The sequence below is a fragment of the Salmo trutta genome, chromosome 19 (genome assembly GCF_901001165.1).
Source record: "Salmo trutta chromosome 19, fSalTru1.1, whole genome shotgun sequence".
NCBI lineage: Eukaryota > Metazoa > Chordata > Actinopteri > Salmoniformes > Salmonidae > Salmo > Salmo trutta.
The window spans coordinates 6,553,870-6,579,459 of record NC_042975.1 but is presented as its reverse complement, the minus strand read 5'-3'; the positions used below and the strand labels follow the sequence as shown (position 1 = coordinate 6,579,459).

At 44.9% G+C, this 25,590-nt stretch overlaps 1 protein-coding gene across 1 annotated transcript in view; it reads left to right on the top strand.

The window, feature by feature from the left end:
• The window catches only part of srrm3 (serine/arginine repetitive matrix 3), a gene marked incomplete in the record, with an annotated part of 158,853 nt that overhangs the window by 115,501 nt on the left and 17,762 nt on the right, over window positions 1-25,590 (top strand). Inside the window, 4 exon segments of the mRNA XM_029699563.1 lie at window positions 3,401-3,436; window positions 5,148-5,198; window positions 8,638-8,748; window positions 15,736-15,919. Of these exon segments, the coding sequence (XP_029555423.1) occupies window positions 3,401-3,436; window positions 5,148-5,198; window positions 8,638-8,748; window positions 15,736-15,919 (382 nt within the window).

Here is a 25,590-nt window from a genome sequence, read left to right as displayed (position 1 = left end):
ATAAATAAAATAGAAAATATCTCGCTCTCTCACAATCTTACTCTCTCTCATTCAATCTTTCACACACTATCTCTCTCTCTCTCTCTCTCTCTCTCTCTCTCTCTCTCTCTCTCTCTCTCTCTCTCCGGGGCTAAACTCATTCCTCTAATAACCAAACCTGTATGGTAGCTGCAAAACAAGAAACATGAGCCTCTGTCCAAATTGCTGAGCATCACTGCCCCCCACACCTCCAACACCTCAACCCTCTCTCCACTTTATAAAACCTCCCCTCTTTTGCCTCTCTATCCTCTACTCAGATTTCTCCAAAGATCCACTGCATTGCAGGTGTTGTCTATAGATGAATAATGTAAGATTCAGTAAGAGGAGAACAAGGTGGTGGGTGAGTCCCTAGAGTGGCCTCGTGTGAAGCGCTCTACTGTCTATGTGTGTTGGGGATTTGGAGGGGTGAGGGGTGCTCACCGTCAGTGTTCCACCACCCACCACCCACCACACACTATGTACAGTAACAACAGCTCAGCAGGTAGAGTTCTCTTTGTCTTGGGCTCCATTTTAAAGGATAGCATTGTATATTTTTCCAATTAGGAGAAAAGGAGGGAGGAGAAGGACGAGGGGGTTAATAAGCAGAACAGTATCAGGGAATGGTTGTGTCTGAGAATGGTGGGAGTTAAATAAATGAGTCCGAGACGAGGGGGTTAATAAGCAGAACAGTATCAGGGAATGGTTGTGTCTGAGAATGGTGGGAGTTAAATAAATGAGTCCCACTAGAACACAAGCCTCTCTAGTCCCCAGTCTGTTATCTCTGGTGGAACAACAACAAGCTGCATCCCAAATGGCATCCTATTCCCTATTTAGTGCACTACTTTAGACCAGGGCCCCTATTCCCTATTTAGTGCACTACTTTAGACCAGGGCCCCTATTCCCTATTTAGTGCACTACTTTAGACCAGGGCCCCTATTCCCTATTTAGTGCACTACTTTAGACCAGGGCCCCTATTCCCTATTTCGTGCACTACTTTAGACCAGGGCCCCTATTCCCTATTTAGTGCACAACTTTAGACCAGGGCCCCTATTCCCTATATAGTGCACTACTTTTGACCAGCGCCCTATTCCCTATGTAGTGCACTTCTTTAGACCAGGGCCCCTATTCCCTATTTAGTGCACTACTTTAGACCAGGGCCCCTAATCCCTATATAGTGCACTACTTTAGACCAGGGCCCCTATTCCCTATTTAGTGCACTACTTTTGACCAGCGCTCTGTGTATTACACTATACAGAGCCTTCAGAAGGTATTCATACACCTTGACTTAGTCCACATTTTGTTGTTACAGCCTGAATTCAAAATGGAGTAAATATAATTTTTCTCTCACCCATCTACACACAATACCCTGTAAAAACATGGTTTTTTTTAAATGTTAGGAAATTGATTAAAAATTAAATGCAGAAATATCTCATTTACATAAGTATTCACACCGCTAAGTCAATACTTTGTACAGTCGTGGCCAAAAGTTTTGAGAATGACACAAATATTAATTTTCACAAAGTCTGCTGCCTCAGTTTGTATGATGGCAATTTGCATATACTCCAGAATGTTATGAAGAGTGATCAGATGAATTGCAATTAATTGCAAAGTCCCTCTTTGCCATGCAAATGAACTGAATCCCCCAAAAACATTTCCACTGCATTTCAAAGCATCCTGAGACCATTCATGTGTGGGGTTGCTTCTCAACCAAGGGAGTGGGCTCACTCACAATTTTACCTAAGAACACAGCCATGAATAAAGAATGGTGCCAACACATCCTCCGAGAGCAACTTCTCTCAACCATCGAGGAAAGGTTTGGTGACAGACAATGTCTTTTCCAGCATGATGGAGCACCTTGCCTTAAGGCAAAAGTGATAACTAAGTGGCTCGGGGAACAAAACATCGATATTTTGGGTCCATGGCCAGGAAACTCCCCAGACCTTAATCCCATTGAGAACTTGTGGTTAATCCTCAAGAGGCGGGTGGACAAACAAAAACCCACAAATTCTGACAAACTCCAAGCATTTATTATGCAAGAATGGGCTGCCATCAGTCAGGATGTGGCCCAGAAGTTAATTGACAGCATGCCAGGGCGGATTGCAGAGGTCTTGAAAAAGAAGGGTCAATACTACAAATATTGACTCTTTGCATCAACTTCATGTAATTGTCAATAAAAGCCTTTGACACTTATGAAATGCTTGTAATTATACTTCAGTATTCCATAGTAACATCTGACAAAAAATATCTAAAGACACTGAGGCAGCAGACTTTGTGAAAATGTATATTTGTGTCATTCTCAAAACTTTTGGCCACGACTGTAGAAGCACCTTTGGCAGCAAGTGAGTCTTTCTGGGTAAGTCTGTAAGAGCTTTCCCCACCTGGATTGAGCAACATTTGCGCATTTATTATTTTCAAAATTCTTCAAGCTCTTTCCAATTGGTTGTTGATCATTGCTTGCCAACCATCTTCAGGTCTTACCATAGATGTTGAAATAGATTTAAGTCAAAAAGGAAAGGATATTGAACATTTAAATTTAGCCTACTGGATGACTAACCAAGACAGAATCACTGTTCCTACACAATACAGGTACAGCAGATCCCCATTATTGTTTGGGGCACTTTTAAATGTGCCTTTAGAGGCCATGTAATTCAATCTTTAAAACAAAAACTAACTACAGAAAGATAGTAACAAACACTGTAATACAGAGACACACAATACGTTAGAGGAAAAACAAAAAGAAATGGAGGAACTTATTCAAGAAAGATCAACTGTAATCTATTATTTTAAAAAAATATGGGTGAAAATGCACCAAATAATATTTTTTATTTCCAACGTAGAAATGCTATCAAAAATTATTTACAGAAACTTGTTAACAAATGACAGATTCATCCATGATTCACGAAACAATTTTACATTTTTTTTGAAAGAGGAAGCAAAAGTACTTTAAGCATGTTTTCATTTCAGTCTCCTCCATCTCCACTAACTGAAGTTCATTTGTACGGTTCTTCTTCTTCTTCTATTAATACTGTAAAAAGAGGGGGAAATAATAGCTATTGTTGGCTGACTAATCACCATGGCAACAGTAGTGTGAACATACTGTACAGTATGAAGGACTTTGAAGTATGTAGTCAGTCAAGCATTGAGGAATGAGCATATAACCCCTTAAATTGATCTGTTCTAGAGACGTGTTCAGGTCAGGCCTGAGTTATGTGTGAGTAACAGAGGTTTCACCCTCTCTCTCTCTCTCCCCCTCCCTCACTCCCTCCCTCACTCCCTCCCTCCCTCCCTCCCTCTCTCTCTCTCTCTCTCTCTCTCTCTCTCTCCCTCTCCCTCTCCCTCTCCCTCTCTCTCTCTCTCTCTCTCTCTCTCTCTCTTTGTGTAGGTCGACATCTGGTCATAGGAGAAAGAGGAGATACAGGTGGGTATGCAGATAAATATGGCACATTGTGCACATCACATATGTAGCCTTACATTCAGGGAGACTCTGTGAATGTAACTAGGCTAATGCTTGCTTGTTACATTGCACATACAGTGCCTTCAGAAAGTATTCATACCCCTTGACTTATTCCACAGCCTGAATTCAAAATGGATTACATAAACAAAATTGTATTTATAATTTATTGAAAATGGAAAAACAGGAATATCTAAATCACTTGCTTTGAAACTCCAAATTGAGTTCAGGTGCATCCAATGTTCTTTTGATCATCCTTGAGATGTCACTACAACTTGATTGGAGTCCACCTGTGGCCAATTCAATTGTTTGGACATGATTTAGAATGAAACACACCAGTCCATCTATATGAGGTCCCACCAGTTGACCGTGTATGTCAGAGCTGAAACTATTCCATGAAGTCCAAGGAACTGTCTGTAGATCACAGAGATATAATTGTGATGAGGCATATATCTGGGGAAGGTTCTAAAACAGTTTATAGAGTGTTGAAAATGTCCATATGCACAGTGGTCTCCATCATTAGGAAATGGAAAAACACTATCCAGAGCTATCCAGACTCCGTCCAACAAAACTGAGCAACCGGACAAGAAGGACCTTGGTCAGGGAGGTGACCAAGACCCCATTGAACACTCTGACAGAACTACAGAGTTCCTTGGCTGAGATGGAGAACCTGCCTCAGTCTCTACAGCACTTGACCAATCTGGGCTTTATGGGAGAGTGGCCAGACGGAAGCCACTCCTGAGAAAAGAGGCATATGACATCACACCTGGAGTTTGCAATAAAAAGGCATGTGAAAGACTGAGATCATAAGGTTCAGTGATCTGATGAAAACAAAAATCTAACTCTTTGGTCTGAGAAAACCAGGCACAGCTCATCACCTGTGTAATACCATCCCTACCGTGAAGCATGGTGGTGGCAGCATCATGCTATGGGGATGCTTTTCAGCGACAGGGACTGAAATACTGGTAAGGATAGAGGGAACAATGAATGGAGCCAAATACATGCAAACCCTTGATGGGAAAAGGAGAGCCTTACACTATAATTGAATAACCAACGTAAGACAGCTTTTTCAAGTGTTTACTCCGCTAGCCAGAACCTCGCCTAACCAGGTGTGCATTTCTTTAGCTTCCAAATCCTTGATGAGAAAGTGCAAAGAACCTTAGACTGGGGGTGAAGATTTATGTTCCAACAGGACAATGACCCAAAGCATACAGCCAAAACAATGCTGGAATGTGAAAGTCCTTGAGTGGCCAAGCCAAAGCCCAGACTTGAATCCTGTTGAAAATCTGTGGAAAGACTTGAAGATTGCTCTTCACTGCCACTTCCCATCTAATTTAACAGAGCTTGAGAAAATCTGCAGATGTGCAAAGCTGATACAGACATACCCAAGACGACATAAAGCTGTAATCACCGCCAAAGATGTTTCTACAAAGTATTGACTCAGGGGTGGGAATACTTATGTAAATGAAATAGTTCTGTATTTAATTATCAATACATTTGCAAATTGGGTATTGTGTGTAGATACGTGAGAGAAAAAAAAAGGATTTCATCCATTTTGAATTCATGTTGTAATACAACAAAATGTGTAAAAAGTCGACGGTTAATGAATACTTTTCCGAAGGCGCTGTACCGTTTTAACCTGCTTAATGAAAAAACACCAATCTGTTTCCCTTTACAGATCGGCTAGCCCAAAGAACAAACAGAAAGACAAGAACAAAACCAGAAAGAGGTAAGGATCCCTCTTTTCTTTATATATAATCCAACCTACAATAATGGACACGTCTGACTGTTAGATGTTCTGTAGACTTAACCCCTTACACTCACGGAAATAGGTCTATATGGATAGGGCCCAATTGAAATGTTTCTAACAGAAGAACCATAAAAAGCATGTCCACGACCATGGTTAAGAAAACACTATGGACATTATGGGGAAATGATCAGACCAAAAGGACTGACCAAAAGGTCACATCCGTTCACCTGACACAAGACTGAATACAAAACATTACACTGTTGATTTGATGTGCATTTTACATTTACTGTGCTTTTCACAACATTTTGACAATAACGAAATGTGAAAATACTTTGGATACATTCAGTAACATAATAAGAATATTCAATGAAATGTTGAAGTAGGTGCAATATAATACAAAACTATGACAAGGGTTTCAGTGAGAGGTCTAACTGGTGTTGCTAAGTGACCAAACACCTCTCCAAACTGTGGGTTTCAGTGAGAGGTCTAACTGGTGTTGCTAAGTGACCAAACACCTCTCCAAACTGTGGGTTTGAGTTAGATCTCTAACTGGTGTTGCTAAGTGACCAAACACCTCTCCAAACTGTGGGTTTCAGTGACCGGTCTAACTGGTGTTGCTAAGTGGTCAAACACCTCTCCAAACTGTGGGTTTGAGTTAGATCTCTAACTGGTGTTGCTAAGTGACCAAACACCTCTCCAAACTGTGGGTTTCAGTGAGAGGTCTAACTGGTGTTGCTAAGTGACCAAACACCTCTCCAAACTGTGGGTTTGAGTGAGAGGTCTAACTGGTGTTGCTAAGTGACCAAACACCTCTCCAAACTGTGGGTTTGAGTGAGAGCTCTAACTGGTGTTGCTAAGTGGTCAAACACCTCTCCAAACTGTGGGTTTGAGTTAGATCTCTAACTGGTGTTGCTAAGTGACCAAACACCTCTCCAAACTGTGGGTTTGAGTGAGAGGTCTAACTGGTGTTGCTAAGTGACCAAACACCTCTCCAAACTGTGGGTTTGAGTGAGAGCTCTAACTGGTGTTGCTAAGTGGTCAAACACCTCTCCAAACTGTGGGTTTGAGTTAGATCTGTAACTGGTGTTGCTAAGTGACCAAACACCTCTCCAAACTGTGGGTTTGAGTTAGATCTCTAACTGGTGTTGCTAAGTGACCAAACACCTCTCCAAACTGTGGGTTTGAGTTAGATCTCTAACTGGTGTTGCTAAGTGACCAAACACCTCTCCAAACTGTGGGTTTGAGTTAGAACTCTAACTGGTGTTGCTAAGTGACCAAACACCTCTCCAAACTGCATATTTCTTAAGTCATTTCAATGCACTTGATTATAAAAAAATATATATTTTGACAAGGAAGAAATTTGCGAACTAGGTCTCTTTTCCAAATGTGCCCTGTATGATACAACATAAAAATACACATTATACACAGCATATACAGTACCAGTCAAACGTTTGGACACACCTACTCATTCAAGGGTTTTATTTATTTTTTACTATTTTCTACATTGTAGAATAATAGTGAAGAAATCAAATCTATGAAATAACACATATGGAATCATGTAGTATCCAAAAAAGTGTTAAACAAATCAGAATATATTTCACATTCTTCAAATTAGCCACCCTTTGCCTTGATGACAGCTTTGCGTACTCTTGGCATTCTCTCAACCAGCTTCCCCTGGAATGCTTTTCCAGCAGTCTTGAAGGAGTTCCCACGTGTTGGCTGCTTTTCGTTCACTCTGCAGTCCAACTCATCCCAAACCACCTCATTTGGGTTGAGGTCGGGTGATTGTGGAGGCCAGGTCATCTGATGCAGCACTCAATAACTCTCCTTCATGGTCAAATAGCCCTTACACAGCCTGGAGGTGTGTTGGGTCATTGTCCTGTTGAAAAACAAATTATAGTCCCACTAAGCGCAAACCAGATGGGATGGCATTCTGCAGCGATTCCGCATATCATCCGCATATAGATGAAGTTTATAATTATTTACAGATTGACCAATGGTGTTTATATAAATAGTGAAGAGAACAGATCCCAAAATGGAAATGGACCTTTATTCACGTCAACAAACTCGGACTTAACCCCATCCAGTCACGATGGCCAACTTATTTAGTAAAATAACATGATCAACAGAATCAAAAGCTTTCGACAGGTCCACAAACAAATCAATACAATTCATTTGAGTGTCTAAAGCGTTGACAAGATCATTAACAACTAACGTGGTTGCTATAATAGTGCTATGACCATGTGACTCAAGGAAAGAGCCTTCAACTATACGTTTTTTTTTACCTCTCCTAGCTTTGTCACTGAGGAACTGAAGGAAGCACCCTTGTAATTTTTTGTTTGGAACACAGCACAGCCCCCCGCACCATTACACAATTACTGTTGTTGTTTAGGCAATCCAAAAACGGTCCATTATAAATCACAATCTGGTTCAAATGGGCATCACTTGAAAGCTTCTTCTATTGCCAACATGGCTAGCTATTGCCAACATGGCTAGCTACTGCCACCATGGCTAGCTACTGCCAACATGGCTAGCTAAGTTCTGTAATGTGATCTTGCAGTGTTAGTCTTTGTATTTTGGGCATAGAATGGAGTCATCATGAATGCATTCAAGAGTGTGTTCTGTGGCACATTTTATTCACAATACGACAAAAAATAGACGCATGTCATCTTTGTAACGGTGGCTCGAACATAGCGATCAAAAACATTGATACTGTAAATTTACATTTTTATTGTTTTCAAATATGGAAATGTGAAGTGCAGGGTGTGGTTTTCTTGAAGTGACACCAAAGAGGTATTTAGTGTAATCCTAATGGCTCATCTTTCAGAACACATGGACTCCTCTCGATTTGATTTACAGCATTTCTCTCACTCAGACAACAACAAATGTGCAAAAGTTGCCCAATTAGCGGGAGGGATGGGGGCGTAACAGCTGTCGGTTAAAACCCAAACTTGAACGTGATATGTTCTCAGTCTGTTTCGTTAAGCACCGTAACATGCACACAATAATGTAATTATAGACAGATTAATATAATAGAACGATTGCCATAATAATCCTGTTTACATGGACATATCTGAAATCAGGCTACCTGATGGGATTTTTAATAAATGCAGGAAATCGCCAATCAAAATAAACATTCTACCACAGTGACCAGTCTACCACAGTGACCAGTTTACCACAGTGATCATGTTATTTGCGTGTGTGTGTGTGGGTCTGTATATGTGTTTGTGTGTGTGTGTGTGTGTGTGTGTGTGTGTGTGTGTGTGTGTGTGTGTGTGTGTGTGTGTGTGTGTGCGTCTGTCCGAATGTTTGTGTGTGCGTGCGTTTGTGTGTGTCTGTCCAAATGCTTGTGTGCTTGTGTGTGTGTGTGTGTGTGCGCGTCTGTATATATATGTGTGTGTGTGTGTGTATCCAACAGGTCCCCATTAGAGTCCCCCAGTAGGACGTCTCAGCGTAGAGGCAGCTGCTGTAGCTCCCACAGTGCATCACTCTCCTCCGCAGGCCACAGCCCCTCCAAGTCCCCTGGCAGGTAGGGACCCCCCACGGTGGCCCCCAACATACCCCCCCCCCTTAGATACATGCCTTCGTTTTAATCAGACTTCTTTTGGTCTACTGAGGTATCGATAGCTAAGGTTTGCAACAGCTCTGCTAGACATGTGTGATTGTTATAGGGTCAGAAGAAAATATTATGACTGGCTTGAAAATGTTTAAAAGGTTATACACTATACTCTAGAGTCTATAACCGCCTATAGCTGTCAGGTGTCAGTGTGCAGCGGTAGGACGGAGTCAGGCGCAGGACACAGAACGGAGTAAAAGACGTACATTACTCAAAAAGAAACAACAATAATTTCCACGCAGGGAAAAACACACCAGCGCACAGAAGTCTAGAACACTAAACAAAGAACAAACAGGCACAAAACCATATGGGAACCAGAGGGTTAAAATCAAGACAAAACAAATGGAAAAAGAAACGTAGATCGGTGGTAGCTAGAAAGCCGGTGACGTTGACCGCCGAACGCCGCCCGAACAAGGAGACGCACCAACTTTGGCGGAGGTCGTAACAGTACCCCCCCTTGATGCGCGGCTCCAGCAGCGCGCCGACACCGGCCTCGAGGACGACCCGGAGGACGAGGCGCAGGGCGATCCGGGTGGAGACAGTGAAATTCTTGCAGTAAGGAAGGGTCCAGGATGTCCTCCACCGGCACCCAGCATCTCTCCTCCGGACTGTACCCCTCCCACTCCACGAGGTACTGAAGGCCCCTCGCCCGACGCCTTGAGTCCAGGATGGCTCGAACAGCATACGCCGGGGCCCCCTCGATGTCCAGAGAGGGGCGGAGGAACCTCCCGCACCTCAGACTGCTGGAGCGGACCAGCCACCACTGGCCTGAGGAGAGACACAAGGAACGAGGGGTTAATACGGTAATCAGGGGGAAGCTGCAACCTATAACATACCTCGTTCAGTCTCCTCAGGACTTTAAATGGCCCCACAAACCGCGGACCCAGCTTCTGGCAGGGCAGGCGAAGGGGCAGGTTTCGGGTCGAGAGCCAGACCCGGTCCCCCAGTGCATACACCGGTGGCGGTCGGCGCTCGCCTTCTGTCGCCTGATGGCCCGTTGTAGGCGCACATGGGCAGCGTCCCAGGTCTTCTCTGAGCGCCGAAACCATTCATCCACCGCAGGTGCCTCGATCTGGCTCTGATGCCACGGTGCCAGGACCGGCTGATAACCTAGTACACACTGAAACGGAGACAGGTTAGTGGAGGAGTGGTGGAGGGAGTTTTGGGCCATCTCTGCCCAGGGGATGAAAGCCGCCCACTCCCCCGGCCGGTCCTGGCAATAGGACCGCAGAAACCTACCCACATCCTGGTTAACTCTCTCCACCTGCCCATTACTCTCGGGGTGAAACTCTGAGGTCAGGCTGACCGAGACCCCCAGACATTCCATGAACGCCTTCCAGACCCTCGATGTGAACTGGGGACCCCGATCAGACAATATATTCTCAGGCACCCCGTAGTGCCGGAAGACGTGTGTAAACAGGGCCTCCGCAGTCTGTAGGGCTGTAGGGAGACCGGGCAAAGGAAGGAGACGGCAGGACTTAGAAAACCGATCCACAACGACCAGGATTGTGGTGTTTCCTTGTGACGGAGGAAGATCCGTCACGAAATCCACCGATAGGTGTGACCACGGCCGTTGTGGAACGAGTAGGGGTTGTAATTTCCCTCTGGGCAGGTGTCTAGGTGCCTTGCACTGGGCGCACACCAAGCAGGAGGAAACATAAACCCTCACGTCCTTAGCTAAAGTGGGCCACCAGTACCTCCCACTAAGGCAATGCACCGTCTGACCGATGCCAGGATGACCAGAGGGTGGGCCCAACAGATCAATTGATCGCGGACATCAGACGGAACGTACAGACGCCCAACTGGACACTGGGTGGGAGTGGGCTCTGTACGTAACGCCCGCTCCATGTCCGCGTCCACCTCCCATACCACCGGTGCCACCAGGCAAGAAGCCGGAAGTATGGGAGTGGGATCCGTGGACTGCTCCTCTGTGTCATACATCCGGGACAGTGCATCTGCCTTAGCTTCTGGGAACCTGGTCTGTAGGATAGGGTGAAAACAAAACGTGTGAAAAACATGGCCCACCTTGCCTAGCGAGGGTTCAGTCTCCTCGCCGCCCGGATGTACTCCAGATTGCGGTGGTCAGTCAAAATGAGGAAAGGGTGTTTAGCCTCAAGCCCTCAAGCCAAAGCCTCCACGCCTTCAGAGCCTTGACAACAGCCAACAGCTCCCGGTCCCCCACATCATAGTTTCACTCCACCGGACTGAGCTTCTTCGAAAAGAAAGCACAGCGGCGGAGCTTTGGTGGCGTACCCGAGCGCTGAGACAGCACAGCTCCTATCCCAGCCTCAGACGCGTCCACCTCTACTATGAATGCCAAGGAGGGATCAGGATGAGCCAGGACGGGAGCCGAGGTAAACAGAGCCTTCAGGTGACCAAAAGCCCTGTCCGCCCCAGCTGACCACTGCAGTCGCACCGGTCCCCCCTTCAGCAAGGAGGTAATGGGAGCCGCTACCTGACCAAAGCCCCGGATAAACCTCCGGTAGTAGTTGGCAAACCCTAAAAACCGCTGCACCTCCTTTACTGTGGTTGGAGTCGGCCAATTACGCACGGCTGAAATGCGGTCACTCTCCATCTCCACCCCTGACATGGACAGGCGGTACCCTAGGAAGGAGGCGGACTGTTGGAAGAACAGACATTTCTCAGCCTTAACATACAGGTCATGCTCCAACAGACGACCAAGCACCTTGCGCACCAGGGACACATGCTCGGCGCGTGTAGCGGAGTATATTAGAATGTCATCTATATACACCACTACACCCTGCCTATGCAGGTCCCTGAAAATCTCGTCTACAAATGATTGGAAGACTGATGGAGCATTCATCAACCCGTACGGCATGACGAGGTACTAAATGCCAAGGTGGTACTAAATACCGTCTTCCACTCATCTCCCTCCCAGATACGCACCAGGTTGTAAGCGCTCCTGAGATCCAATTTGGTTAAGAAGCGTGTCCCGTGCAATGACTCTGTCACACTGGCTATGAGCGGCAGCGGGTAACTGTATTTCACCGTGATCTGATTTGTACCTCTATAGTCAATGCACGGGCGTAAACCTCCATCCTTCTTCTTCACAAAAAAGAAACTCGAGGAGGCAGGTGAAGTGGAAGGCTGAATGTATCCCTGTCCCAGAGATTCGGAGACATATGTTTCCATAGCCGTCGTCTCCTCCTGTGACAGAGGATACACGTGACTCCTGGGAAGTGCTGCGTCTACCAGGAGATTTATCGCGCAATCCCCCCGTCGATGGGGTGGTAGTTGAGTCGCCTTCTTTTTATAGAAGGCGAGAGCCAAATCGGCATATTCAGGGGAGATGTGCATGGTGGAGACCTGGTTTGGACTCTCCACCGTAGTTGCACCTATGGAAACACCTACACACCTCCCTGAGCACTGACGTGACCATCCCTTAAGAGCCCTCTGTTGCCACGAAATAGTGGGGTCATGATAGGCCAACCAGGGAAGCCCCAACACCACAGGAAACACAGGAGAATCGATCAGGAAGAGACTAATTCTCTCCTCATGACCCTCCTGCGTTATCATACATAGTGGAGCTGTGACCTCCCTAATCAGGCCTGACCCTAAAGAACGACTATCTAAGGCATGTACAGGGAAGGGCACATCAACAGGAACAATAGGGATCCCTAATCTAAGTGCAAATGAACGGTCAATAAAGTTCCCAGCTGCGCCTGAATCTACTAGCGCCTTATGCTGGGAAATTCTATACATACACACATGTGCACAACAGGGAGCTCTGGGTGAGTCGGGTGCCTACTCACCTGGGATGATCCACCAGTGCCCTGCCTGCTGCCTCGACTCCCTGGGGAACCTCCCCAGCACCGACCAGCAGTGTGCCCTCTGCGGCCACAGGTGGTGCAGGAAATGGGCCCCTCCGGTCACCCTTAGAGCAGCACCTCCGAGTTCCGTAGGTGTAGGATCGGAGGTGCTGGGGGATGGAATGGACGGACCGCGATCCGGACGTCCACGGGTGGCCAACAGGTTATCCAGCCGGATGGATAAATCCACCAGCTGGTCGAGGGTAAGGGTGGTGTCCCTGCATGCCAGCTCCCGACGAACGTCCTCACGTAGACTGCACCGGTAATGGTCGATCAGGGCCCTCTCATTCCATCCCGCGCTGGCAGCCAGGGGCCTGAAGTCCAGTGCGAAGTCCTGTACGCTCCTCATCCCCTGTCTGAGATGGAACAAGCGTTCCCCCGCCGCTCTCCTCTCAGGTGGATGATCGAAGACCGCCCGGAAGCGGCGGGTGAAATCCTCATAGCGGACCAACGCTGCGTCTATTCCTCCCCATTCGGTGAAGTTGATAGGGGGAAAAACCCCTCTCTCCCATCGCTCCATGGTGTGCAGCACGTAATCCATGGCTGTGCCAAGATTTTGGAGCATCGTCATGTGCTGCTGGACGTGCTCCTTCACTGGTAACGGAGGACTGGGTGCACCTGCTGACTCCATATGAGGTACGTGTTTCTGTCGGGTGTCAGTGTGCAGCGGTAGGACGGAGTCAGGCGCAGGACACAGAACTGAGTAAAAGACGTACTTTACTCGAAAAGAAACAACAATAATTTCCACATAGGGATAAACACACCAGCACACAGAAGTCTAGAACACTAAACAAAGAACAAACAGGCACAAAACCATGTGGGAACCAGAGGGTTAAAATCAAGACAAAACAAATGGAAAAAGAAACGTAGATCGGTGGTAGCTAGAAAGCCGGTGACGTCGACCGCCGAACGCCGCCCGAACAAGGAGAGGCACCAACTTCGGCGGAAGTCGTGACAATCGCTAGTACAAAATACAGTACCAGTCAAACGTTTGGACACACCTACTCATTCAAAGGTTTTTCTTTATTTTTACTATTTACTATTATTTTTACTATTTTACTATTCACAAAACTGTGAAATAACACATATGGAATCATGTAGTATCCCCAAAAAAGTGGTAAACAAATGAAAATATATTTTATATTTGAGATTATTCAAAGTAGCCACCCATTGCCTTGATGATAGCTTTGCACACTCTTGGCATTCTCTCAACCAGCTTCATGAGGTTTAATAATCAACCAGCTTCAATTAACCAGCTTCAATTAACCAGCTTCAATTTCAATTAACAGGTGTGCCGTCTTAATTTCTTTCCTTCTTAATGTGTTTAAGCCAATCAGTTGTGATGTTACAAAGGTAGGGGTGGTATACAGAAGACAGCCCTATTTGGTAAAAGACCAAGTCCATATTATGGCAAGAGCAGCTCAAATAAGCAAAGAGAAATAACAGACCATCATTACTTTAAGATATGAAGGACAGTCAATTCGGAAGATTTCTTAAAATGCAGTCGCAAAAACCATCAAGCGCTATGTTGAAATTGGCTCTCATGAGGACCGCCACAGGAAAGGAAGACCCAGAGTTACCTCTGCTGCAGAGGATAAGTTCATTAGAGTTACCAGCCTCAGAAATTGCAGCCCAAATAAATGCTTCACAGAGTTCAAGTAACAGACACATCTCAACATCAACTATTCAGAGGAGACTGTGTGAATCAGGCCTTCGTGGTTGAATTGCTGCAAAGAAACCACTACTAAAGGAAACCAATAATACGAAGAGACTTGCTTGGGCCAAGAAACACAAGCAATGGATATTAGACCAGTAGAAATCTGTCCTTTGGTCTGATGTGTCCAAATTTGAGATTTTTGGTTCCAACCACTGTCTTTGTGAGACAGAGTAGGTGAATGGATGATCTCCGCATGTGTGGTTCCCACTGTGAAGCATGGAGGAGGAGGTGTGATGGTGGGGGGGTGCTTTGCTGGTGACACTGTCAGTGATTTATTTAAAATTCAAGGCACACTTAACCAGCATGGCTACCACAGCATTCTGCAGTGATACGGCATCCCATCTGGTTTGCGCTTAGTGGGACTATCAGTTTTGTAAGGGCTATTTGACCAAGAAGAAGAGTGATGGAGTGCTGCATCAGATGACCTGGCCTCCACAATCACCCGACCTTAACCCGATTGAGATGGTTTGGGATGAGTTGGACCGCAGAGGGAAGGAAAAGCAGCCAACAAGTGCTCAGCATTTGTGGGAACTCTTTCAAGACTGTTGGAAAAGCATTCCAGGGGAAGCTGGTTGAGAGAATGCCAAAAGGGTGGCTACTTTGAAGAATCTCAAAAATGACATTTATTTTGATTTGTTTAACACTTTTTTGTTTGATGTCTTCACTATTATTCTACAATGTAGAAAATAGTAAAAATAAAGAAAAATCCTTGAATGAGTAGGTGTGTCCAAACTTTTGACTGGTACTGTGCTCTTGACTCTAAGTCATTTCAGCAGGTTTGTTCAGTAGTCTTTACAGTTTGTACTGTACTATTTATTAAAGGTCCAATGCAGCCATTTTTATCTTAATATCAAATCATTTCTGGGTAACAATTAAGTATCTTCATGTGATTGGTTTCTATTAAAATGTAAAAAAAAGAAACTAAAAGCTTCTTATCAAAGAGCAATTTCTCAAACAAGAATTTTGCTACGACTGTCTGGGAGTGGTCTGATTGGGGAGGGAAAACTGAAATGAGCTGTTATTGGCAGAGAGGTTTAGGACTCTCTTTCTTATTGGTCTATTACCCAATTTAACGCCTGGTGTCACCAGGCAAGCCAAAACTCCATCCCACCAAAACAGGCTGAAATTCCAGGCCGTTTTTTCAAACAGCTCTTACATTAAAAGGGCATTTTCATAATTTTGACAATTTCACAATAATATTTCAACCTCACAGTGTTGAAGTATATGTATATATATATATGACAGGGAAATCACGTTTTTGACTGCACTGGGCCTTTAAACCTGTACTGTACTGTACAATATTATAGCATTGCGGCTGGTTTGTTCAGTACTCCTGTCTGTCTGTCTTTCCAGGCCCAACTCCAAGCACAAGACAGAAGGACACAAGGCCTGTGTGAGCCCGTCCCCTTCTCCGTCCCCCGGTCCTGACGGTCCCGTCACGTGGCACAACGGGCACCACCACCGTGACCGCGCCCGCAACGGCAAGGAGGGCAGACTCAACCACAGCCACACGGCCGAGGGAGACATGGAGCAAGATGTACGTAGTCTCCTCTATCTCACCCTCCCCTCCCCCTCCCTAATGCCCTACCTTCTAAACTACACTCACACGTAGGAATAACTACACACAGGAATAACTACACACAGGAATAAGTAATCACAGGAATAACTAAACAGAAGAATAAGTAATCACAGGAATAACTAAACAGAAGAATAAGTAATCACAGGAATAGCTAAACAGAAGAATAAGTAATCACAGGAATAACTAAACAGAAGAATAAGTAATCACAGGAATAACTAAACAGAAGAATAAGTAATCACAGGAATAACTAAACAGAAGAATAAGTAATCACAGGAATAGCTAAACAGAAGAATAAGTAATCACAGGAATAGCTAAACAGAAGAATAAGTAATCACAGGAATAGCTAAACAGAAGAATAAGTAATCACAGGAATAGCAAAACAGAAGAATAAGTAATCACAGGAATAACTAAAAGATGAGTCAATCTATATTAGTACTAAATAAAGAGAGAAGAGATAATGTCACAAACCGACACAAAGTAAGAAGATAAATCATGCTGATAGGAGAGGGAGACAGTGTAGAGGATGGATACCATGTTACTAGGAGAGGGAGACAGTGTAGAGGATGGATACCATGTTACTAGGAGAGGGAGACAGTGTGGAGGATAGATACCATGTTACTAGGAGAGGGAGACAGTGTAGAGGATGGATACCATGTTACTAGGACAGGGAGACAGTGTGGAGGATAGATACCATGTTACTAGGACAGGGAGACAGTGTGGAGGATAGATACCATGTTACTAGGAGAGGGAGACAGTGTGGAGGATGGATACCATGTTACTAGGACAGGGAGACAGTGTGGAGGATAGATACCATGTTACTAGGACAGGGAGACAGTGTGGAGGATAGATACCATGTTACTAGGAGAGGGAGACAGTGTGGAGGATAGATACCATGTTACTAGGAGAGGGAGACAGTGTAGAGGATGGATACCATGTCACTAGGACAGGGAGACAGTGTGGAGGATAGATACCATGTTACTAGGACAGGGAGACAGTGTGGAGGATAGATACCATGTTACTAGGAGAGGGAGACAGTGTGGAGGATGGATACCATGTTACTAGGAGAGGGAGACAGTGTGGAGGATAGATACCATGTCGATAGGAGAGGGAGACAGTGTAGAGGATGGATACCATGTTACTAGGAGAGGGAGACAGTGTGGAGGATAGATACCATGTTACTAGGACAGGGAGACAGTGTGGAGGATAGATACCATGTTACTAGGACAGGGAGACAGTGTGGAGGATGGATACCATGTTACTAGGAGAGTGAGACAGTGTGGAGGATAGATACCATGTTACTAGGAGAGGGAGACAGTGTGCAGGATGGATACCATGTTACTAGGACAGGGAGACAGTGTGGAGGATGGATACCATGTTACTAGGAGAGGGAGACAGTGTAGAGGATAGATACCATGTCGATAGGAGAGGGAGACAGTGTGGAGGATAGATACCATGTCGATAGGAGAGGGAGACAGTGTAGAGGATAGATACCATGTCGATAGGAGAGGGAGACAGTGTGGAGGATAGATACCATGTTACTAGGAGAGGGAGACAGTGTGGAGGATAGATACCATGTTACTAGGAGAGGGAGACAGTGTAGAGGATAGATACCATGTTACTAGGACAGGGAGACAGTGTGGAGGATAGATACCATGTTACTAGGACAGGGAGACAGTGTGGAGGATAGATACCATGTTACTAGGACAGGGAGACAGTGTAGAGGATAGATACCATGTTACTAGGAGAGGGAGACAGTGTGGAGGATAGATACCATGTTACTAGGAGAGGGAGACAGTGTAGAGGATAGATACCATGTTACTAGGACAGGGAGACAGTGTGGAGGATAGATACCATGTTACTAGGACAGGGAGACAGTGTGGAGGATAGATACCATGTTACTAGGACAGGGAGACAGTGTGGAGGATAGATACCATGTTACTAGGAGAGGGAGACAGTGTGGAGGATAGATACCATGTTACTAGGAGAGGGAGACAGTGTGGAGGATAGATACCATGTTACTAGGAGAGGGAGATAGTGTAGAGGATGGATACCATGTTACTAGGACAGGGAGACAGTGTGGAGGATAGATACCATGTTACTAGGAGAGGGAGACAGTGTGGAGGATGGATACCATGTTACTAGGAGAGGGAGACAGTGTAGAGGATGGATACCATGTTACTAGGAGAGGGAGACAGTGTGGAGGATAGATACCATGTTACTAGGACAGGGAGACAGTGTGGAGGATAGATACCATGTTACTAGGACAGGGAGACAGTGTGGAGGATAGATACCATGTTACTAGGAGAGGGAGACAGTGTGGAGGATAGATACCATGTTACTAGGAGAGGGAGACAGTGTGGAGGATAGATACCATGTTACTAGGAGAGGGAGACAGTGTGGAGGATAGATACCATGTTACTAGGAGAGGGAGACAGTGTGGAGGATGGATACCATGTTACTAGGAGAGGGAGACAGTGTGGAGGATAGATACCATGTTACTAGGACAGGGAGACAGTGTAGAGGATGGATACCATGTTACTAGGAGAGGGAGACAGTGTGGAGGATAGATACCATGTTACTAGGAGAGGGAGACAGTGTAGAGGATGGATACCATGTTACTAGGAGAGGGAGACAGTGTGGAGGATGGATACCATGTTACTAGGACAGGGAGACAGTGTAGAGGATGGATACCATGTTACTAGGAGAGGGAGACAGTGTGGAGGATAGATACCATGTTACTAGGAGAGGGAGACAGTGTGGAGGATAGATACCATGTTACTAGGAGAGGGAGACAGTGTGGATGATAGATACCATGTTACTAGGAGAGGGAGACAGTGTGGAGGATAGATACCATGTTACTAGGACAGGGAGACAGTGTGGAGGATGGATACCATGTTACTAGGAGAGTGAGACAGTGTGGAGGATAGATACCATGTTACTAGGAGAGGGAGACAGTGTGGAGGATAGATACCATGTTACTAGGAGAGGGAGACAGTGTGGAGGATAGATACCATGTTACTAGGACAGGGAGACAGTGTGGAGGATAGATACCATGTTACTAGGAGAGGGAGACAGTGTGGAGGATAGATACCATGTTACTAGGACAGGGAGACAGTGTAGGGGATAGATACCATGTTACTAGGACAGGGAGACAGTGTGGAGGATAGATACCATGTTACTAGGAGAGGGAGACAGTGTGGAGGATAGATACCATGTTACTAGGACAGGGAGACAGTGTGGAGGATAGATACCATGTTACTAGGAGAGGGTTACAGTGTGGAGGATAGATACCATGTTACTAGGAGAGGGAGACAGTGTAGAGGATAGATACCATGTTACTAGGAGAGGGAGACAGTGTGGAGGATAGATACCATGTTACTAGGAGAGGGAGACAGTGTAGAGGATGGATACCATGTTACTAGGAGAGGGAGACAGTGTGGAGGATAGATACCATGTTACTAGGAGAGGGAGACAGTGTGGAGGATAGATACCATGTTACTAGGAGAGGGAGACAGTGTGGAGGATAGATACCATGTACTAGGACAGGGAGAAGGACAGTGTGGAGGATGGATACCATGTTACTAGGAGAGTGAGACAGTGTGGAGGATAGATACCATGTTACTAGGAGAGGGAGACAGTGTGGAGGATAGATACCATGTTACTAGGAGAGGGAGACAGTGTGGAGGATAGATACCATGTTACTAGGAGAGGGAGACAGTGTGGAGGATAGATAACATGTTACTAGGAGAGGGAGACAGTGTGGAGGATAGATACCATGTTACTAGGACAGGGAACAGTGGTGGATGATGGTATCACCATGTTACTAGGGAGAGTGAGACAGTGTGGAGGATAGATACCATGTTACTAAGGAGAGGGAGAGCAGTGTGGAGGATAGATACCATGTTACTAGGAGAGGGAGACAGTGTGGAGGATAGATACCATGTTACTAGGACAGGGAGACAGTGTGGAGGATAAGATACCATGGTTACTAGGAGAGGGAGACAGTGTGGAGGATAGATACCATGTACTAGGACAGGAGACAGTGTAGAGGATAGATACCATGTTACTAGGACAGGGAGACAGTGTGGAGGATAGATACCATGTTACTAGGAGAGGGAGACAGTGTGGAGGATAGATACCATGTTACTAGGACAGGGAGACAGTGTGGAGGATAGATACCATGTTACTAGGAGAGGGAGACAGTGTGGAGGATAGATACCATGTTACTATGAGAGGGAGAACAGTGTAGAGGATAGATACCATGTTTACTAGTAGAGGGAGACCGGGTAGAGGATAGATACCATGTTACTAGGAGAGGGAGACAGTGTGGAGGATAGATCCATGTTACTAGGACAGGGAGACAGTGTGGAGGATAGATACCATGTTACTAGGACAGGTAGACAGTGTGGAGGATAGATACCATGTTACTAGGACAGGGAGACAGTGTGGAGGATAGATACCATGTTACTAGGAGAGGGAGACAGTGTGGAGGATAGATACCATGTTACTAGGACAGGGAGACAGTGTAGAGGATAGATACCATGTTACTAGGACAGGGAGACAGTGTGGAGGATAGATACCATGTTACTAGGAGAGGGAGACAGTGTGGAGGATAGATACCATGTTACTAGGAGAGGGAGACAGTGTGGAGGATAGATACCATGTTACTAGGAGAGGGAGACAGTGTAGAGGATAGATACCATGTTACTAGGAGAGGGAGACAGTGTAGAGGATAGATACCATGTTACTAGGAGAGGGAGACAGTGTAGAGGATGGATACCATGTTACTAGGACAGGGAGACAGTGTGGAGGATAGATACCATGTCGATATGAGAGGGAGACAGTGTAGAGGATGGATACCATGTTACTAGGAGAGGGAGACAGTGTGGAGGATAGATACCATGTTACTAGGACAGGGAGACAGTGTGGAGGATAGATACCATGTTACTAGGAGAGGGAGACAGTGTGGAGGATAGATACCATGTTACTAGGACAGGGAGACAGTGTGGAGGATAGATACCATGTCGATAGGAGAGGGAGACAGTGTAGAGGATGGATACCATGTTACTAGGAGAGGGAGACAGTGTGGAGGATAGATACCATGTTACTAGGACAGGGAGACAGTGTGGAGGATAGATACCATGTTACTAGGAGAGGGAGACAGTGTGGAGAATAGATACCATGTCGATAGGAGAGGGAGACAGTGTGGAGGATAGATACCATGTTACTAGGAGAGGGAGACAGTGTGGAGGATAGATACCATGTTACTAGGACAGGGAGACAGTGTGGAGGATAGATACCATGTTACTAGGAGAGGGAGACAGTGTGGAGGATAGATACCATGTTACTAGGAGAGTGAGACAGTGTGGAGGATAGATACCATGTTAATAGGAGAGGGAGACAGTGTGGAGGATAGACAAAGTGGAGTGAGCTTTCAGGTCGCGCGCCCCTAACAAACAGTACACTAGACTCGACCCTCGTTCTGAACAGGGCTACTTCTTCATTTCTCAAAGGAAAAACGTCAACCAATTTCTAAAGACTGTTGACATTCAGTGGAAGCGATAGGAACTGCAATCAAGTGCCTTAGAAATCTAGATCCACATAGAAAACTTATTGAAAATACTGTCACCTCAAAAAAAATGTTCCTGGATGGTTTGTCCTCGGGGTTTCGCCTGCCAAATAAGTTCTGTTATACTCACAGACATAATTTTAACATTTTTAGAAACTTTAGAGTGTTTTCTATCCAAATCTATCTATATGCATATCCTAGCTTCTTGGCCTGAGTAGCAGGCAGTTTACTTTGGGCACACTTTTCATCCGGACGTGAAAATTCTGCCCCCTATTCCAAACAGATTACTAGGAGAGGGAGACAGTGTGGAGGATAGATACCATGTTACTAGGAGAGGGAGACAGTGTGGAGGATACCATTTGAGTGTAGTTTAGAAGGTAGGGCAGGGATTAGGGAGGGGAGAGGAGGGTGAGATAGAGGAGACTACGTACATCTTGCTCCATGTCTCCCTCGGCCGTGTGGCTGTGGTTGAGTCTGCCTGTCTTGCCGTTGCGGGCGCGGTCACGGTGGTGGTGCCCGTTGTGCCACATGTAGTTATTCCTGGCTTTAGTTATTCCCGTGTTAAATTATTCCCGTGTTTAGTTATTCCTGTGTTTAGTTATTCCTGTGTTTAGTTATTCCTGGCTTTAGTTATTCCTGTGTTTAGTTATTCCTGGCTTTAGTTATTCCTGTGTTTAGTTATTCCCGTGTTTAGTTATTCCTGTGTTTAGTTATTCCCGTGTTTAGTTATTCCTGTGTTTAGTTATTCCCGTGTTTACAGGGTAATTTTTGTTACTCTCTATATCTATCTGTCCACTCTGTCCTGCTCTACATTCTTGCTGCCACTGCTCACCTCTGGCTTTACTTGGATGCTCATACCATCTCAACATTCCTTAGACGTTAACTGATTAGATAGCAGAGGGAGGAGGCGAGGGATGGATGTTTGAATCACACGATACATAATCATGAGTTAACCATCCTCACTGCAATGCCGCACAAACAGATCTGGGACCTGAAGTTTTCTGAGGATAACAGAAAGAAAAAACGAAATACCGACTCACTATGAGCCATTGATCTCTAAACATTTGCATAGCACATGTGCAGTACAATGGTAATATGGAGGTTTAGTATTAGGCTGTGTTCAAAATGGTACCCTATTCCCAATATAGGGCACTACTTCACTTACCAGAGCCCTAAGTATTGCATTATATAAGACATAGGGTTCCATTTGGGACCGAGGCTCAGGCATCCAGGGTTCTCTAATGAGCTGGAAACTATTTGGTTTCTGTCAGGCAGCAAACTCCTGCAGCGCTTCTCACTTCTGAATCTTCTTAGCTAGGGGGAAAAAAACACACAGAAATGTTTTAAAAGGGTTATTTTGCTACAGCTCCCTCAAATGAAACAAATAGGAAAGAGGAGAAGGTTTATGTAAAAAAACGTACTTATTCATAGTTTTCAAGAAGGCCCTGTTTAATTTCTTTGATGTAGTGCAGAGTACGCTCGTTTAGGAATTTAAGGAAACATTTGAGTCAAAAGTTGTCTTTTGATCATGCTGATAGTAATGCTTGATAACAGCCATCAATGATACCATCTGTAGCTGACTAATCTTACAATCAAAGATGGATAGTAAATGTATCAAAGATGCAGTAAGGGCTTTAACGATGCTTTTTCTACATCTGAACTGAACCAACTCTAGCTTTTATTGTCATATGGAAATTCTATGATCTGGCCTGCGGGATTGTGTGGGGATTTTAGCTGAGCCTAATTTATACAATTTCCAATGCTTCTTACTACACGTGATTGATTTAAATTTGGTTACAGGTTCAGCTCTAGTGCCACAGTATACCTCAGACAGTACGGTCATTAGAGTCGGCTAGAACATGGATGGAATTGATCAGAATAGATTGATCGACAGACAGAGAAGTCATTCCCCTTACTGGTACAGTAGCAACAATCATAGACAAAAAAGTTTGTCTAGAATTGCTGTTTTATTTTTTATTGAAGCTAGTCGGACACGTTTTCTAGTTTACTCAGAATAGATTTTGACATTCGGATTCCTCCCTAACTGTCCCTTTGAAAGTGTTTGAAAACGGTACCTGCTTAATTGCGATCTGTCTATAAAACAACACGATGAATGACAGACTGATTAGAATGTTCCGTTAGAAATCTGCCGGTTATAGTCTCAACTGAATCGAACTGCCAGACCTGCTAATAAAACAACAGATGTAATTTAGATCGAAGGCTATAGTCATTACTGTTTCACTTTCACTGCTTGCTAAGCAACTAAATGGGGTGTAGATTAGAAAAGCCTCCAAAAATATTCCTCTTAGAATAATGTATTACAGATGATACTATCTCCTCCGATTTCCTTTCTTCAAGCTTGCTTTTGTTTATGAGAAAGGTCTCACCTGCTCGTTCTCTGTCTCTCTTGTCTCTCTGTCTCTCTGTCTCTCTCTCTCTCTCTCTCTCTCTCTCTCTCTCTCTCACTGCTTGTTTTCATTCATGACTGTTTTATTTTCTGCTTTTAGCTATTTGAATGGTAATTACACCGTGAAATAAATGCCCAATGCTCCTTTTCTGTCTTGTTTATGTAAAAAGCACTCATATGCTTTGGAACTGGACCAAGTAGGTTAACAGGGTATGTGTACTACTAGTTCTTCTTGTCACTACAGTTGCCTTTATAAAGCACAATGTTTTGCTCAGGGATAGTTACCCCCTTCCTCCAGGAGTCTGATAGAGCTCCCAGACACCAGGTGTTCGACGCTCCTCTCTCTCTCTCTCTCTCTTTCTCACTCTCTATTCGCTTCCTGTTTACTGGATCATGTGACCTGTATGTTGTCTCTAGGTGGCAGTATCACTTCTGTCAGACTGTCCCTGATGTTGCAATATATTCTGTATCTCTGTGTTCCATGTCACTGGGGGTTGGCAAGGGGAGTCTCACGAGCCATTGTTGCATATGAGGCTCAGTGTTTGGAGATTTGAGCCACCGGGTTGTGTTTAGGTGAAATAATCAAGCATTTGGTTGGCTCAAATCTGTCCACGGTTTTGATCATTTATCCTCTAGCATCAGCCTTAAACAGGTTTTCTGTTCATGAGACCTCACTTGTTAATCTCCGCATACAGAGGAATTATTATCTCTCCCTCTTGCTGAAAATTAATCAGCGTTCAGACTCCTTGTGTATTTGGGAGGATGCTCGCTCAAAATGTTTCATTTTGGATGCCAAACCTTTCTGAGAGATTCAACATAAGTTAGTGTAGTAATACTGTGGTTAGCGTACATCAGCAGTCCCTTCAATCTCTGCTTCTCAGGTTGTCCTTCTGTTTCTGTCTGTAGTTTTCTTGTCCAGGGTAAATATATATCTTGCTAAAATATAAAAACAAGTGATACAATGTTGAAACTAAACACACACAGCATTTAGTAACATTGGTATTTTAAAGGGACCCAAAGCCATTTTGAATATGAGCGCTATATTTCTTTTCCCCATGTATTGATATGAACATGTTCAGTGCCACCCTCCCCAAGGCTCACTGTACTGCATTGCTGAGTCCAAAAGGAAATCTTTTGAAGTGAAAGAGGCCACTGTGTACTTTCTGAGCTGGTTTTCATAAAACCACAATGTTCTCTTGTTGAAGAATATCTCTTCAAAATGTGACTGGGGTCCCTTTTTAAATGTACGTACTCTACTAGTTGTCCATCCTAGCGGTGACTGCCCTGCTCTGAGCCTCCCTCCTTCCTACTCTCCTCCCCTCTATCTGTCCTTCCGTGTTGTGTGTGTGTGTGTGTGTGTGTGTGTGTGTGTGTGTGTGTGACACATCTTTCTTGCCCTCTTGTCCTGGCATGTTCTTCTTATCCCTTCTTCTCTTGTCAGCTCTGCATGCCCATCTCTCCATCCCTCCTTCCTTACTTCCCTCAAGTAATTCTATCTAAATAACTGATTTCATTTTGTTTCATGATTAACTCTGTTTACTTACCCAACCTTTACCCACCTCTCCCTTTTCATACTAACACGGCTGCATTTGAACAAGCCAAAAAGACAACAAATCATTGTAGTTTCTAGATACATTTTTAATTTTTTTATTT